At 35.9% G+C, this 14333-nt stretch overlaps 1 protein-coding gene across 3 annotated transcripts in view; it reads right to left on the reverse strand.

Moving 5' to 3' along the window:
• The window catches only part of HDX (highly divergent homeobox), a 198459-nt gene that overhangs the window by 153437 nt on the left and 30689 nt on the right, over positions 1 to 14333 (reverse strand). For all 3 annotated transcript variants that reach the window (XM_011952935.1, XM_011952937.1, XM_011952936.1), the window contains one exon: positions 10168 to 11271. In XM_011952935.1, coding sequence (XP_011808325.1) covers positions 10168 to 11271 — 1104 coding nt within the window. The remainder of the gene's footprint in view (positions 1 to 10167; positions 11272 to 14333) is intronic.

Raw genomic sequence — 14333 nt, forward strand, 5'->3', positions numbered from 1 at the left:
GACGAGTTGATGGGTGCAGCACACCAACATGGCACAAGTATACATATGTAACAAACCTGCACATTATGCACATGTACCCTAGAACTTAAAGTATAATGAAAATAAAAATAAATAAAAAAAGAAAGAATGTGTGTTAGAGAAACGGTGCTCTCTTCAATAAATGCTACTAGGAAGTTTGGATATCCATATGAAGAAGAGAAACTAGACTCCTGTATATCACCATATACAAACATCAACTCCAGATAAAACCTCAAACATAAGACTCAAAAATTTAAAACTACTGGAAGGAAACATAAGGGAAATACTTCAAGCCATTAGTGTAGGCAAAGATTTTATGGCTAAGACCTCAAAAGAAAAGGCAGCACTAACAAAGATAGATGAATGGGACTAAATTAAACAGCTTCCCCATAGAAATGGAAACAATAGAGTGGATAGAAAACCTGTTGAATGGGAAGAAATATTTGCAAACTCTTCATCTGACGAGTGACTATTCATTCAGCATATACGACAGACTCAAACAGCTCAACAACTAAAAGACAATTTCATCAAAAATTGGCTAATGAGAGAAAGGCAGTGTAAGCTGGCCAATTAGAAGGAACAATTGTCCTCCGCTCAAGAATACCAAACTGAAGAATGATCCACACACACAAAAAAACAATCTTCATAAGAACTAAAAATCAGGTTATCAATCACAGTATTGGCTTTAACTTAATATCACTGAAAGAGGCAATGAAGAGGATTGGAAAGACAATCTTTAATAGCTGACACCACACCTCCCCCAACCCCAGCAGGATCCATGTGGTGCAGAGAGTAAGTCTGTGCACTTAGGGGAAGGAAAGTGCAGTGATTGTGGGACTTTGCTGTGAAAATCAATGCTGACCTGTCACAGCAGAAATGAACAATGGGCAGAATTCGTTTGGCATTCATGGAGGGAGTATTCAGACCAGCACTAGCAAGAGGGGAATCACTCATCCCAACCGTAGGAATTTGAGTTTTGGAAGTCTCACCATTGAGGGCTAAAGTGCTTTGCGGTTATAAGTAAACTTGAAAGGCAGTCTAGGTCACAAGGATTGCAGTTCCTGGGCAAGTCCTGGTACTGTGTTGGGCTCACAGCCAGTAGACGTGGGCTGCATATGACCTAGTGAGACAACAGCCAGGGCAGCCAAGGGAGTGCTTGTGCCACCTGTCCCCCAACTCTAGATAGTACAGATTGCAACTGTGGGAGCAACACCTTCCTTTCACTTGAGTAGGGAAGAGGGAAGAGTAAAGAAGAATTTGTCTTGCAACTTTAATAACAGCTCAGCCACAATAGGATAGGATCCAAGGAAGAGTCTTGAGGCTCCTAGGCCTAGCTCCTGAACTACATGTCTAGACACACTCTGGGCCAAAAAGGAACCTGCTGTCTTGAAGGAAAGGACACAGTCCTGGCAGGATTTATCAGCTGCTGACTGAAGTGCCCTTTGAACTTGAATAGTCAGCAGTGGCAGCCAGGAGGTACTTGCCATGGAATTTGGGTAAGAGTCAGATGTCCTGGCTTCAGTTGTGAACAAGCACATTCCCAGCTGTTGTGGGCATGGAGAAAGACACCTTCTGCTTGAGAAAAGTAGAGGAAAAATACAGGAGACTTTGTCTTGCAGCTTCGGTACCAGCTCAGCCACAGTGGAGTTAGAGCACCAAGCAGGCTCTTGGGGTCCCCGATTCCAGGGCTTGGCTCTGGGATGGAATTTCTAGATGTGATCTGTGCCAGAGGGGATCCCATTGCTTTGAAGGGAGAGTCTCAAGTATGGTAATATTCACCACAATATAACTGAAAAGTACATTGACCTTGAGTGAACACTGGTAGTAGCCAGGCCTGGTCCTGGGGTGGTGGCAGCCAAGAGGTGAGACACCTCTGCATGTGGATAAAGTAGGCAAGAGTTGATAGGACTTTGTCTTGTGGCTTGGGTGTCAGTTCATCCACAGTAGAATAGAACACCAAGAAGATTACTAGCTTTTCCAACTCTGGGCCCTTTCTCTTGAATGTCATCTTTGGACCTGCCAGGGGCCAGGGAGAACTTGCCATCCTGAAGAAGAGGATACAAGCCTGGGTAGCCCTGATAATTGTAGAACCGTAAAACCTTGAGCAAACATAAGCAGTAACTAGGCTATAATTTCCATGGACCTGGGGTGAGATCCAGTACTATGCTCATTTCAGGTCTCACCCAGCACACTCCCAGTTGTAGTGGACACAGGGATGCTTGTGTCATCCCTTCCCCAGTTCCAGGTGACTCAGCACACAGAGAGACTTTCTTTGGGAAAAAGTAAAGGAAGAGAACAAGAGTCTCTGCTTGGTAATCCAGATAGTTCTTCAGGATCTTACCTAAGACGACTGGGGCGGTACCTATATGAGTCTTACTGGGCTTAGGGTGCTACTTATGCAGATATGGCTGCAGGGACCAAGAACTTGGATCACAACACCCAAGTTCCTTTGAATACCTGAAAAGCCTTCCCAAGGACAGGTACAAATAAACCCAGACAGTGAAGACTACATTCAATATTTAAATATTAAATGCTCAGGCACAGACAAACATCCACAACCACCAAGGCCATCCAGGAAAACATGACCTCACTGAACAAACTAACTAAAGCACCAGAAACTAATTGTGTACAGCATTCTTTCACATAAAAAAAAAAAAAGAAAAAGAAATCGAAGAGAACACAACAGAACTGATAGTCCATGCTAATGAATTAGAGGAATCAATATTTTTAAGGTGTCTATACTATGTAAAGCAATCTATAGATTCAATTCAATCCCTATCGAAATACCAATGACATTCTTCACAGAAACAGAAAAAAAAAAATGTAAAATCTATATGGAACCATAAAAGAACCAGAATATCCAAAGCTATTCTGAGCAAAAAGATAAAAACTGGAGAAATCACATTACCTGACTTTAAATTATGCTACAAAGCTGTAGTAACCAAAATAGCATGATACTGGCATAAGAACATACACATAGACAAATGAAACAGAATAGAGAACCCGGAAACAAATCCATACACCTACAGTGAACTCATGCTTGACAATATTGCCAAGAGCATACACTGGGAAAAGGACAGCCTCTTCAACAAATGGTGCTAGGAAAACTGGACATTCATATGGAGAAGAATGAAACTAGACCCCTATCTCTCACCATAAAAAATTTTTTTAAAAAAATGTATTAAAAACAAATCTAAGACCAGAAACTATGAAATTACTAGAAGAAAACTTTGGCAAAAATCTCCAGGACACTGTACTTGACAAAGATTTCTTGAGCAATACTCCACAAGCACAGGAAACCAAAGTAAAAATGGACAAATGGGATCACATCAAGTTAAAAAGCTTCTGCACAGTAAAGGAAACAATCAACAAAGTGAAGAGACAACACACAGAATGGGAGAAAAATACCTAAAACTACCTGTCTGACAAAGGATTAGTCATCAGAATATATAAGGAGCTCGAACAACTCTACAGGAAAAAAATCTAACAATCTGATTTAGTAATGGGCAAAACACCTGAACAGACATTTCTCGAAATATGACACACAAATTGCCAACAGGTATATGGAAAGGTTCTCCACAACATTAATCTTAGGACAATTGCAAATCAAAACTAAAATGAGATATCATCTCACCCCAGTTAAAATGGTTTTTATCCAAAAGACAGGCAATAACAAATTCTGGTGAAGATGTAGAGAAAAGGGAATCTTCATAAACTGCTGGTGGGAATACAAATTAGTACAAGCACTATGGAGAACAGTTGGCAGTTCCTCAGTAAGCTAAAAATAGAGCTACCATAAAATCCAGCAGTAAAGGTATCAGTATTTATCAAAAACAAAGGAAATCAGTAAATTGAAGAGATATCTGCACTCCCATGTTTATTGTAGCACTATTCACAATAGCCAAGATTTAGAAACAACCTGAGTGTCCATCAACAGGTGAATAAATAAAGAAAATATGGTATGTATACACAATGGAGAACTACTCAGTCATAAATAACAATGAGATTCTGTCATTTGCAACAACAGGGATGGGATTGGAGGTCATTATGTTAAGACAAATAAGCCAGGCACAGAAAGACAAACATCATGTATTCTCACTTATTTGCAGGAGCTAAAATTTAAAACAACTGAACTCATAGAGATAAAGAGTAAAGAGATGATTACCAGAGGCTGGAAAGAGTAGTGTATTTTTTACAATCAAAGCACAATAAGCCAAAATACCAATGTGGTAAATAAGTATTGGGCTGTTCTTTTGATACTAAAGAAAACAAAACCCAGTAAAGGAGTAGTCAGAACATTCATCATCATAATTGAGTGATATTGTTCTATTAATTAAAAAGTTAAGAAATTTTTTAAAATTAGCATCAAAGAGAGTAATAAACTTAGAAAGAAATTAAGGAAACAGAAATTTTCTCTACTGAGAAGTATATAACATTCTTGAAAGAAATCTGAACAAATGTAATGAGTGAAAAATCATAACACATTCATGGATCAGAAACATAATATGAAGTACTAATGCATGCCATGACATGAATGAACCTTAAAAACATCGTACTAATTGAAAGAAGCCACTCTCAAATGCCCATATTATATGACTCCATTTATATTAAAATGCAGAAAAGATAAATCCATAGAGATAGAGACATTAATGGTTGCTTAGTGACAGGATAGGGGATGCCGTGTGCTAATACGTATGGGGTTCATTTTTGAGGTGATTAAATGTTCAAAAATTAGATTGTGGTGCTGCTTGAACAACTCTGTGAATATATTAGAAACCACTCAATTCACACTTTTAATGTGTGAATTTTATATTATGTAATATATGTCTTAATCAAATTATTTAAAAGTGATCCCTGCTAGCTCTACCCACTCAACACAGATTACAATTATTTTTTTAAAAACTTGAATATTTTCCTGAGAGTCATTTTGACCAAGCCACTCAATCTTACTGGCTCTCATTTTCCTCAGGCAAAATAGCATTTGTGTTGGTTTAAATGCCTTGATATTTATAGTTTCTATTGTTATTAAACTTTTGTTTCTTTTTAACAAAAGCACTAAAGTCCACAAGTAATAAAGAAGGTTGGAAGACATTACCAAGGCACTTTTACTAATAGAAATGTATTGTGCTTACAAAGATTTTAAAAGAAGTTCACCAAAGTGCTTTACTTCTATTAATTCCGAAGACCTTCTAAAATCCATGAGAGATGTGAATGCAATTAATTATCAAGCCACAATAATAATTGAAATGATACATGTTGTATTTATGGCGCCTTTCTTCCAAAGTGCCCCAATATCTTCACAAAGATGATCATTAATAAACTTTAATCACAACAGCACTCTTGTGATAAGCAGGCAGTCTGACATAGAGGTAATATGAAAAGTGAATGGCACTTTGGAGGGAGACCAATATGATTGTAATCTGACTCCATGAGTGAGGTTAGCCTGGAGAGTTTTTGAAATGGAACTTGATTGTTCATAGTATCTTGCTATAGTCACATCCTGCTGGTTTCCTTAATACCACTTCAACCCTTAATATTATATTCCCAAGAGGCTCCTAAAGAGAGCTGATTTTAACTTCTTAGTATCCTTCAGGATTTCTTTAATTTGTACTCAATTTTCTAAATAGCTTAGTAGTATACTATCCTCCAGAAATAGTATCTCAGCTTGAAGATAAGTGTTGTAACACAGAAAAGAGGCAACTATCTCTGCTGTATACTTTCAGGGTGAGAAACCCAAGAGAATTGTTTGTTTTCTTACAGTTTCATAGCAAGAATGTTGACAAAATGGAGAACTACAAACCACTGCTCAAGGAAATAAGACAGGACACAAATAAACGAAAAAACATTCCATGCTCACGGATAGGAAGAATCAATATTGTGAAAATGGCCATACTGCCCAAAGTAATTTATAGATTCAATGCTATCCCCATCAAGCTACTATCCACTTTATTCACAGAATTAGAAAAAAACTACTTTAAATTTCATAAGGAACCAAAAAAGAGCCTGCATAGCCAAGATAATCCTAAGCAAAAAGAACAAGGCTGGAGGCATCACACTATCTGACTTCAAACTACACTAAAAGGCTACAGTAACAAAAACAACATAGTACTGGTACTAAAACAGATATATAGACCAATGGAACAGAACAGAGGCCTCAGAAATAACACCTCACATCTACAACCATCTGATCTTCGACAAACCTGACAAAAAACAAGCAAAGGGGAATGCATTCCCTATTTAATAAATGGTGCTGGGAAAACCGGCTAGCCATATGTAGAAAACTGAAATTGAACTTCTTTACACCTTATACAAAAATTGACTCAAGATGGATAAAAGACTTAAATGTAAGACCTAAAACCATAAAAATCCTAGAACAAAACCTAGGCAATACCATTCAGGACATAGGCATGGGCAAAGACTTCATGACTCAAACACCAAAAGCAATGGGAACAAAAGCCAAAACTGACAAATGTGATCTAATTAAACTAAAGAGCTTCTGCACAGCAAAAGAAGCTATCATCAGAGTGAACATGCAACCTACAGTATGGGAGAAAATTTTTGCAATCTATTCATCTGACAAAGGTCTAATATCCAGAATCTACAAAGAACTTAAACATATTTACAAGAAAAAAAAAATCTCATCAAAAAGTGAGCAAAAGATATGAACATGCACTTCTCAAAAGAAGACATTTATGCAGCCAACAAACATATGAAAAAAGGCTCATCATCACTGGTCATTGGAGAAATGCAAATCAAAACCACAATGAAATACCATCTCATGCCGGTTAGAATGGTGATCATTAAAAAGTCAGGAAACAACAGATGCTAGAGAGGATGTGGAGAAATAGGAACACTTTTATACTGTTGCTGGGATTTTAAATTAGTTCAACCATTGTGGAAGTCAGTGTGGCGAATCCTCAAGGATCTAGAACCAGAAATACCATTTGACCCAGCAATCCCATTACTGGGTATATACCCAAAGGATTATAAATCATTCTACTATAAAGACACATGCACATGTATATTTATTGCAGCATTATTCACAATAGCTAAGACTTGGAACCAACCCAAATTTCCATCAATGATAGAATGGATAAAGAAAATGTAGCACATATACACCATGGAATACTATGCAGCCATAAAAAAGGATTAGTTCATGTCCTTTGCAGGAGCATGGGTGAAGCTGGAAACCATCATTCTCAGCAAACTAACACAAGAACAAAAAAACCAAACACTGCGTGTTCTCACTCTTATGTGGGAGGTGTACAATGAGAACACATGGACGCAGGGAGGGGAACATCTCACACTGGGGCCCATTGAGGGGTGGGGGGCTAGGGGAGGGATAGCATTAGGAGAAATACCTAATGTAGATGATGGTTTGATGGGTGAAGCAAAGCACCACGGCAAGTGTATACCTATGTAACAAACCTGCACATTCTGCACATGTACCTTATAACTTAAAGTATAATAATAATAATGATAATAGAAACTTGACAAAATGACCACGGATTCTATTCTAAGTTCTGATCCACGAGTGTTGGTGATAGAGCTTCAGCAACACCTTGGAGGCTAAAACTCCATGGATTCCACTTCTCCATGCTGCCTTGATTTTCCAAATATTAACTAACTGAACAAAGAGTTGAGGTTAAATGATTCCCCAGGGCTTCTCCACCATATTCTCTCAAGTCAGGTTGGCTTACACAGGTCTGATATAGTATAACAATGGGCTTTTAATGGTTGTAATGAAGGTGATAGCTTACTGCCAGTCTTCTTTCAGCCAGTAATACATGTTATTTATTTCTTAAATAACTTCTGATAATTGTGGTCTGTGCAAAATTTTACTTGAAATGGAAGGTAAATGAGACATAGACTAGCAGAGTTTCATTAACTTTCCAACTATTAGTTCATATGTATAAGAAGTTTATGTGCCAGGAAAGGTACAAAGAGCCTTGCATAGATTTTTTTTTTTCGTTTCCTGTCACCAGATTCCTGTGAAGTAGGAATTAGTAACCACATTATACAAATAAAGAAACTGTTACACAAGAGGATAAGCCACTGGCTATACTATACCTTCTTATCTGTTCACAAGCAGAAAATAGCAGAGCTTGAATTTGAATCCAGGTTTGTCCATGCTCTAAGCTTATACTCTAAATTGTTATGTCAGGTTGCCTTTCTTTTAAGAAGATTACCATTCTTACAACAGTTGCTAAATTTTGTTGCAATAAATAAAATAAAAGCAAGTTATTTTATTTTAAAAAATTGTTTCTTCAAAAGCTCTGTCAGAAAAAAAGTAGAGTATGTAAATAAAGGTAAAATCACAGGTTAAATTATCCTTTAGGAAGTGGTGGATTTAAAAAAAATATAAAATTAAACCTTGCATTCTCAGACCTCCCAGTAAGTCAAATACACTTGAAATAGTTATGCTATATGGTAAAGTAGAAAATACAATAAATAATACATTTCTGAGTTGGAATTCTGATTTTGTCATTTACTAGCTATGTAATCCTAGGCAAGCAATTGAAATATGGATAAAATGCCTATCTGTCCAGATCATCATGAAGATTAAATGAATTTAGTTATATAAAGTGACCAAAGGTCCCAGCACATGGTCAGCCCTCAACAAATGGTAAGTGTTATTGTTATTACTATTATTAAGAACAACACTGAAGGGGTAAAGACGTGCAAAAGAGTAGGTGGATGAAGGAGAGATGTGTAGAGGATATTGATGGTATGATTCAATGTTACTCTAAGCATGCTTCTTTAAAGAACAAGCACATAAAAATGAGTCAGTTATCAATAAAGAATGACTATTAATGATGATGATGGAGTTCTTGTGTTATGACCAGTTGATAGAGGGATACTTCCTATACTGTGTTATTGCTTTTCAATTTCAAGCAGAGAGCTGTAAGATGGAGGGAGCTAAAAGAAGATGGTTCCTTAAACTGGTTCAGAACAGCCTGGAAGCATCTTAAATCCAGACAAATCTTAACTATTGTAGTTGAAAAGATAGGAAGTGCTAGGCTGGGCCCAGTGGCTTACGCCTTTAATCCCAGCACTTTGGGAGGCCGAGGTGGACGGATCACCTGAGGTCAGGAGGTCAAGACCAGTCTGGTCAACATGGTGAAATCCAATCTCTAATAAAAATATAAAAATTAGCTGGGCATGGTGGCACACGCCTGTAGTCCCAGCTACTCGGGAGGTTGAGGCAGGAGAATTGCTTGAACCGGGGAGCAGAGGTTGCAGTGAGCCAAGATCACATCACTGCACTCCAGCCTGGGTAGCAGAGTGAGACATCAAAGATGGCAAAAAAAAAAAAAAAAAAAGGAAAAGAAAAGAGAAGAAGTTCTAGGCAGTAGTAAGGAAAAATGGCAACCGTTCAAGCTCTGCTATTCAAATTCTCTAAAGCAGATTTTTCAGAGGGAATTATCTATAGGTTAAGAGATGTTCTGAGGTAGGCTTATACCTCACTGTTAATGCGATTATTTGAAGCATACCTGAACAATTGAATATATGAAACAGTAAATAAATAACAACTATTTTGCACATAGGTCTAAAATTCCAATAATTCTTACTCTGAATATGTCTTTTCCCTATAAACTTTTTAAATGACTATTTGACTACTGTCTCACTTAATGTTTTAATAAAGCATTTACATTTATAAAAAGCAGTTGGCTGAGTTACCATAGCCTCTGACTTCTCAGCCATCAGCACCTAAAGAAATGATTGACTTGCCTGGGTATGTACCAGGGAAGCCACCACTCATCTAGTGACAGCTCCCCAAAATGCAACTGAAAACCATTATAGGAATAATCTATTTTCAAGAGCATGAGCCTGACCAATTTAACCCTATTTTAGCAGCGGGAAGTTCCATACTACCCATTAAGCTCCCATTTCCTGAACAAAATCATTTTAAATGTCAGGCAAAAACTGTCATATCATAAAATTGACTATATTCCTGAAAAAAAGACCTCATCATTTAAAAACATGAGAAACAAAGCACAAGATTCTTCAAGGAGTTATCCCCAAACCACCACTTTGAAGTAAAAATCTCGCATTACTTCAACATACGAGTTAAGTGATCCAGGTCCCAAATCTAACTGTATACAAACACAGTTTTTAAAACCTTTATAAAATAAATTTACACATTACCTGGTAATTGTTTTGGTTTTGTGATAATCTCAATTGGTTTGATGATGCAAAATGAGGAGAAAAATTACTCCGTAATGGATTTGTATTACTGTACATTGTACTAGATGCTGTATGTAATGAGGTCCGTGGTGTCAAATGGTAGTTTCTGTTTTGATACAGTACACTGTCTGACGTATCTCTAATATTCACCATTTGTGAATTTGGCATATTTCTTCCTGGTCCAGGCAAGGTTGTACTTTGGTTCTCAGCTCGAAGGGAACTGCCACTTTCATAAAATCTCGAATAGCTTGGTATCTGTGCTCTCATCGATGCCAGCTCTTCCTCTCTGGCATATTCATCCTCAGCATCTCCAGTCTCCATTGCAATGGACAAACAATTTCCTTCTGCTGAGCTAGGCTTCTGTGGGGCATTTCCTCCCAGAATTCTCTGGGGGTAATCGCTAACTGCCAATGAAAACACTTCACGGATTTCCAAGTTTTGTGTTCTACAGTAAGGGTCTCTAATAGTTGGCTTTTGCCCACATAAGTTATGTAATGCTGGACCTGTATGTTCAGGCTTATATGATCTTTGAATCCCAACTGGTTCAATTTTACAAGGTCGGTGACACACAGAAGATTTTTGAGGTACTGTCATTTCAGAAGCTTGTACTGAAGAGTTTCCATAGTTTTTCTTTGTGTGATTGAATACTGAGTTTCCAGCATTTAGCACACTTGTCTGTCTTGACAAAATAATTGTTTTTTCACCTAGGAGTAGGGAAGCATTTTTACAGTGTGCTACTTGTCTTTGAACAGGAATGTGCAACTGAAACTCAGTATCATTTTTAGTGGCTGTTTTCTGCATAGGGATTTTATGTGCTTCTGTAATTTGTGTGTCTGTATGTTTGTTTGTTCCTTGCCTACTTGATGAACTGGCTGGACTGTATATACCAGTCACAATGACATCATTATTGGCAGATGTCCAAGAAGACTGCTGGCTTGAGGGTCGAGTAATATTAACCACATTTCTGACTGTAATGTCTGGAGCTGACAAAGAGGTTCCTGTTGTTGCTGTTCCAGATTCAGAGTTCTTACTACTCATCTTTCTTCTCTTATTGCCAACCCACGTCTGGAAGGATAAAACATGGTATTATAAAAAAAAAAATTTAAAACAAACTAAGAAAAAACAAATTTTACATGATACATTATATTTTCATTTGTCTTGGAACCAAGGTGTACACAAAGGTAAAAGAAAAAGATAAAATAACAGAAAAGCTAACTAAAGTATAAAGACAAAGATGATCAGGGACTCATACTTAATAAATACCTTCAAACTTTGAGAACAAAGTGTATTATTGTTTCTCTCCTCATAACACATCCAACTAATATGTATCAAGAAACTTAAAAACGTTTATACTTTGACATAGTAAATATATTTATGGTAATTTATCCTAAAAATAACCTACAAATGTAGATAAAGTTTATATGCAATGATGTTCATCATATATTTATTTATAATACTGAAAAATTAAGAACATACTAAAGGTAGGCTATTTAATGGCATTAAGAAATGCTCATAGTATTGTTAAACAAATACACAATTGCAATCTTTAGGCTCATCAACTTCCATTTTATAAATATATCATAACTTGCTTAATTTCATACTATCAGATATTTATAGTTTTTGAAATATTCTTTATTATAAATCATATTGCCATATACCTCATTGTAGATGCAACTTTGTACTGCTGCTCCATTAGAATGTAATACTAAAAGAAAAATTGCTAGGCTCTAACATTTTCAAAGTGCCCTCCAATGTAAGAGTTCTGGTTTCCTCACACCCTCACCAAGAGTTTGCATTATCTTTTTATAGTCTTTACTAGTCCAGGAGTAAATAAAAAGTGTGTAATTGCTGCTTTGATATGAATTTCTATGGTTACAATATTACTTTCATAGATTTCCCTATCCATTACCTTTACCTATTTTTATATTGAGGTGTTTACCTTTTTAAATTGATTTGTAAGAGTAATTTTCTACTAAAGATAGTAATAATTATTTGTTATAAGTTGCAAATTTTGTTTTCAGTTTGTCATTAATTTATGGTAGTTATTGTCTTCTTTACATTTTTCTCTACTTACCAAATTTCGTACAATAAATAGATATTTTCTAAACAGAATAAGATTATTAATAAAAATACTAGTGGTTGACGTTTAGGGTTTAATTACAAAATACATATTTTAATGTAAGTAATTTATTATAATTATCTTAGTATTATTTTTCTGAGTCATGGATCTAAAATTATACAATAAGAAATATATTCTGTAATGTGATTACTAAACTTTATAATGATTCCAAAATGCATACCATATTATAAACACCAAAGCACATTAATCTATTAAGAAACAGGCCAGGCCCAGTGGCCCATGCCTATAACCCCAGCACTTTGGGAAGCCAAGGCAGGAGGATCTCTTGAGGCCAACATTTTGAGACCAGCCTGGGCAATATAGTGGGACTTAGTCTCCACCAAAAATTTTCCTAAAAAAGGATTAAAAGAAATGAATAAATGAAAACATGAAATGAACTAGCCTTGAACAAACATGGTTCAGAGTATATTTGTTTAACTTTTATATGGATGTGTTTTTGAAGATCACATAAACTGTCAAATTTTCAATGTTTACTGTACATCTTATACAATTTAAAATTATATACAACATTAGTGTTGCTGCAATACTGTAAATAAAAGCTAATATGTATTGAATCCCCATTATGTGATCTCTCTATAGATAGATAGATAGATAGATAGATAGATAGATAGATAGATAGATAGATAGATAGATAGATTTTCATTTGCCTTGGAACCAAGGTGTACATACAGGTAAAAGAAAAAAAATAAAATAAAAAAACTAAAGTATAAAGAATCTGTAATAATCTATAAAGGATCTATAATAAAGGATCTATAATAGATCTACCTATGTAGGGTGTTATATATATACATATGTATAAAAAACCTCCTTTGGTAGGTGTTACTTTTCTAATTGTGTAAATGAAGAAACTGAGGTTCAGAAATAATAAATAACTTGTGGAAGGATATTCTAGGGGCAAGTGAGAGAGCAAAGATTCCGTCAATTCTACCTTGCCTGAAAGCACATTAAACCTTCCACTACCCTACATGTAGTGGTTAGAAACTCCTGAAAATAGTCATCTCTATTGGCCATTTTATTTTTATAATTATTGTTTCTCCCATAAAGAAAATGTTCCACAAAGTAAAGTAGTGTTCCACTTTACTTCACATGAGGCAGTGGGAATTTTAAACTCACTCTGACTTTCATGAAACAGCAGGAGTGAGAATGATAAGCAGAAAGATGTACAAATATAAATGTCACAGGAGACAGGGGAGAAAAACTAAAAGGTTTTAAATTGTATACTAGAGAAATATTTAAAACTAAAATGTTAAAAGTTGAATTTTACAAATATTCAAAATAAGTTGCCACATTATGGCTTTTTAAGTAAAAATAATCTGTGAGAAGCATAACGTATTTGTACATAATCTTTACAAAAATATAAAAGCATTACATTAAAAAATTTAATGGGAAAGCACAGTAAAATTATAAAATTTGAATTCAAGAACTATGACATCTGGAGGGCAGCTCTGGGCCACTTAAAAAAAGAAAAACACACGCACACAACATAACCTACTGTGTTCTCTTCACGCAATGTCTACCTTAACTCAGGAAGTTTAAGAGTGATTTTAGTGCATTGCAAATTTATGGCTTACTTATAAAGTTGTATAGTTTATACATACATATGCATATTATATATAGTTTCTTATGTAGCTTAATAGATATTTATATAATGTACCCATCAAAAAGTAAAATGCAGTAGAATAATATCCATATACATGAGAAATAGCTATATAGCAACCTAGCAACCTCCCTTGTCCAGAACACAACCAACATAGATGTCATGAGATCCATGTACTTCACTACAACACCTAACCTTAAAACCAACTGTCAACAACAAATTAGAAATTGCAAAATAGAAGGGATATTAGTGATAGAGGTTGCTGTTGACAGGCACCCCGAGAGTACCAACACTAAAATTGTTCACTAAACATTGCTCACTAAAGGGAAAAGAAAAGGAACACAAAACAGAAGCAATGTGAGAAATCACTAAATAGCAGTCTGGCATCCT

Source organism: Colobus angolensis, unplaced genomic scaffold, assembly GCF_000951035.1.
Source record: "Colobus angolensis palliatus isolate OR3802 unplaced genomic scaffold, Cang.pa_1.0 Scaffold351, whole genome shotgun sequence".
NCBI lineage: Eukaryota > Metazoa > Chordata > Mammalia > Primates > Cercopithecidae > Colobus > Colobus angolensis.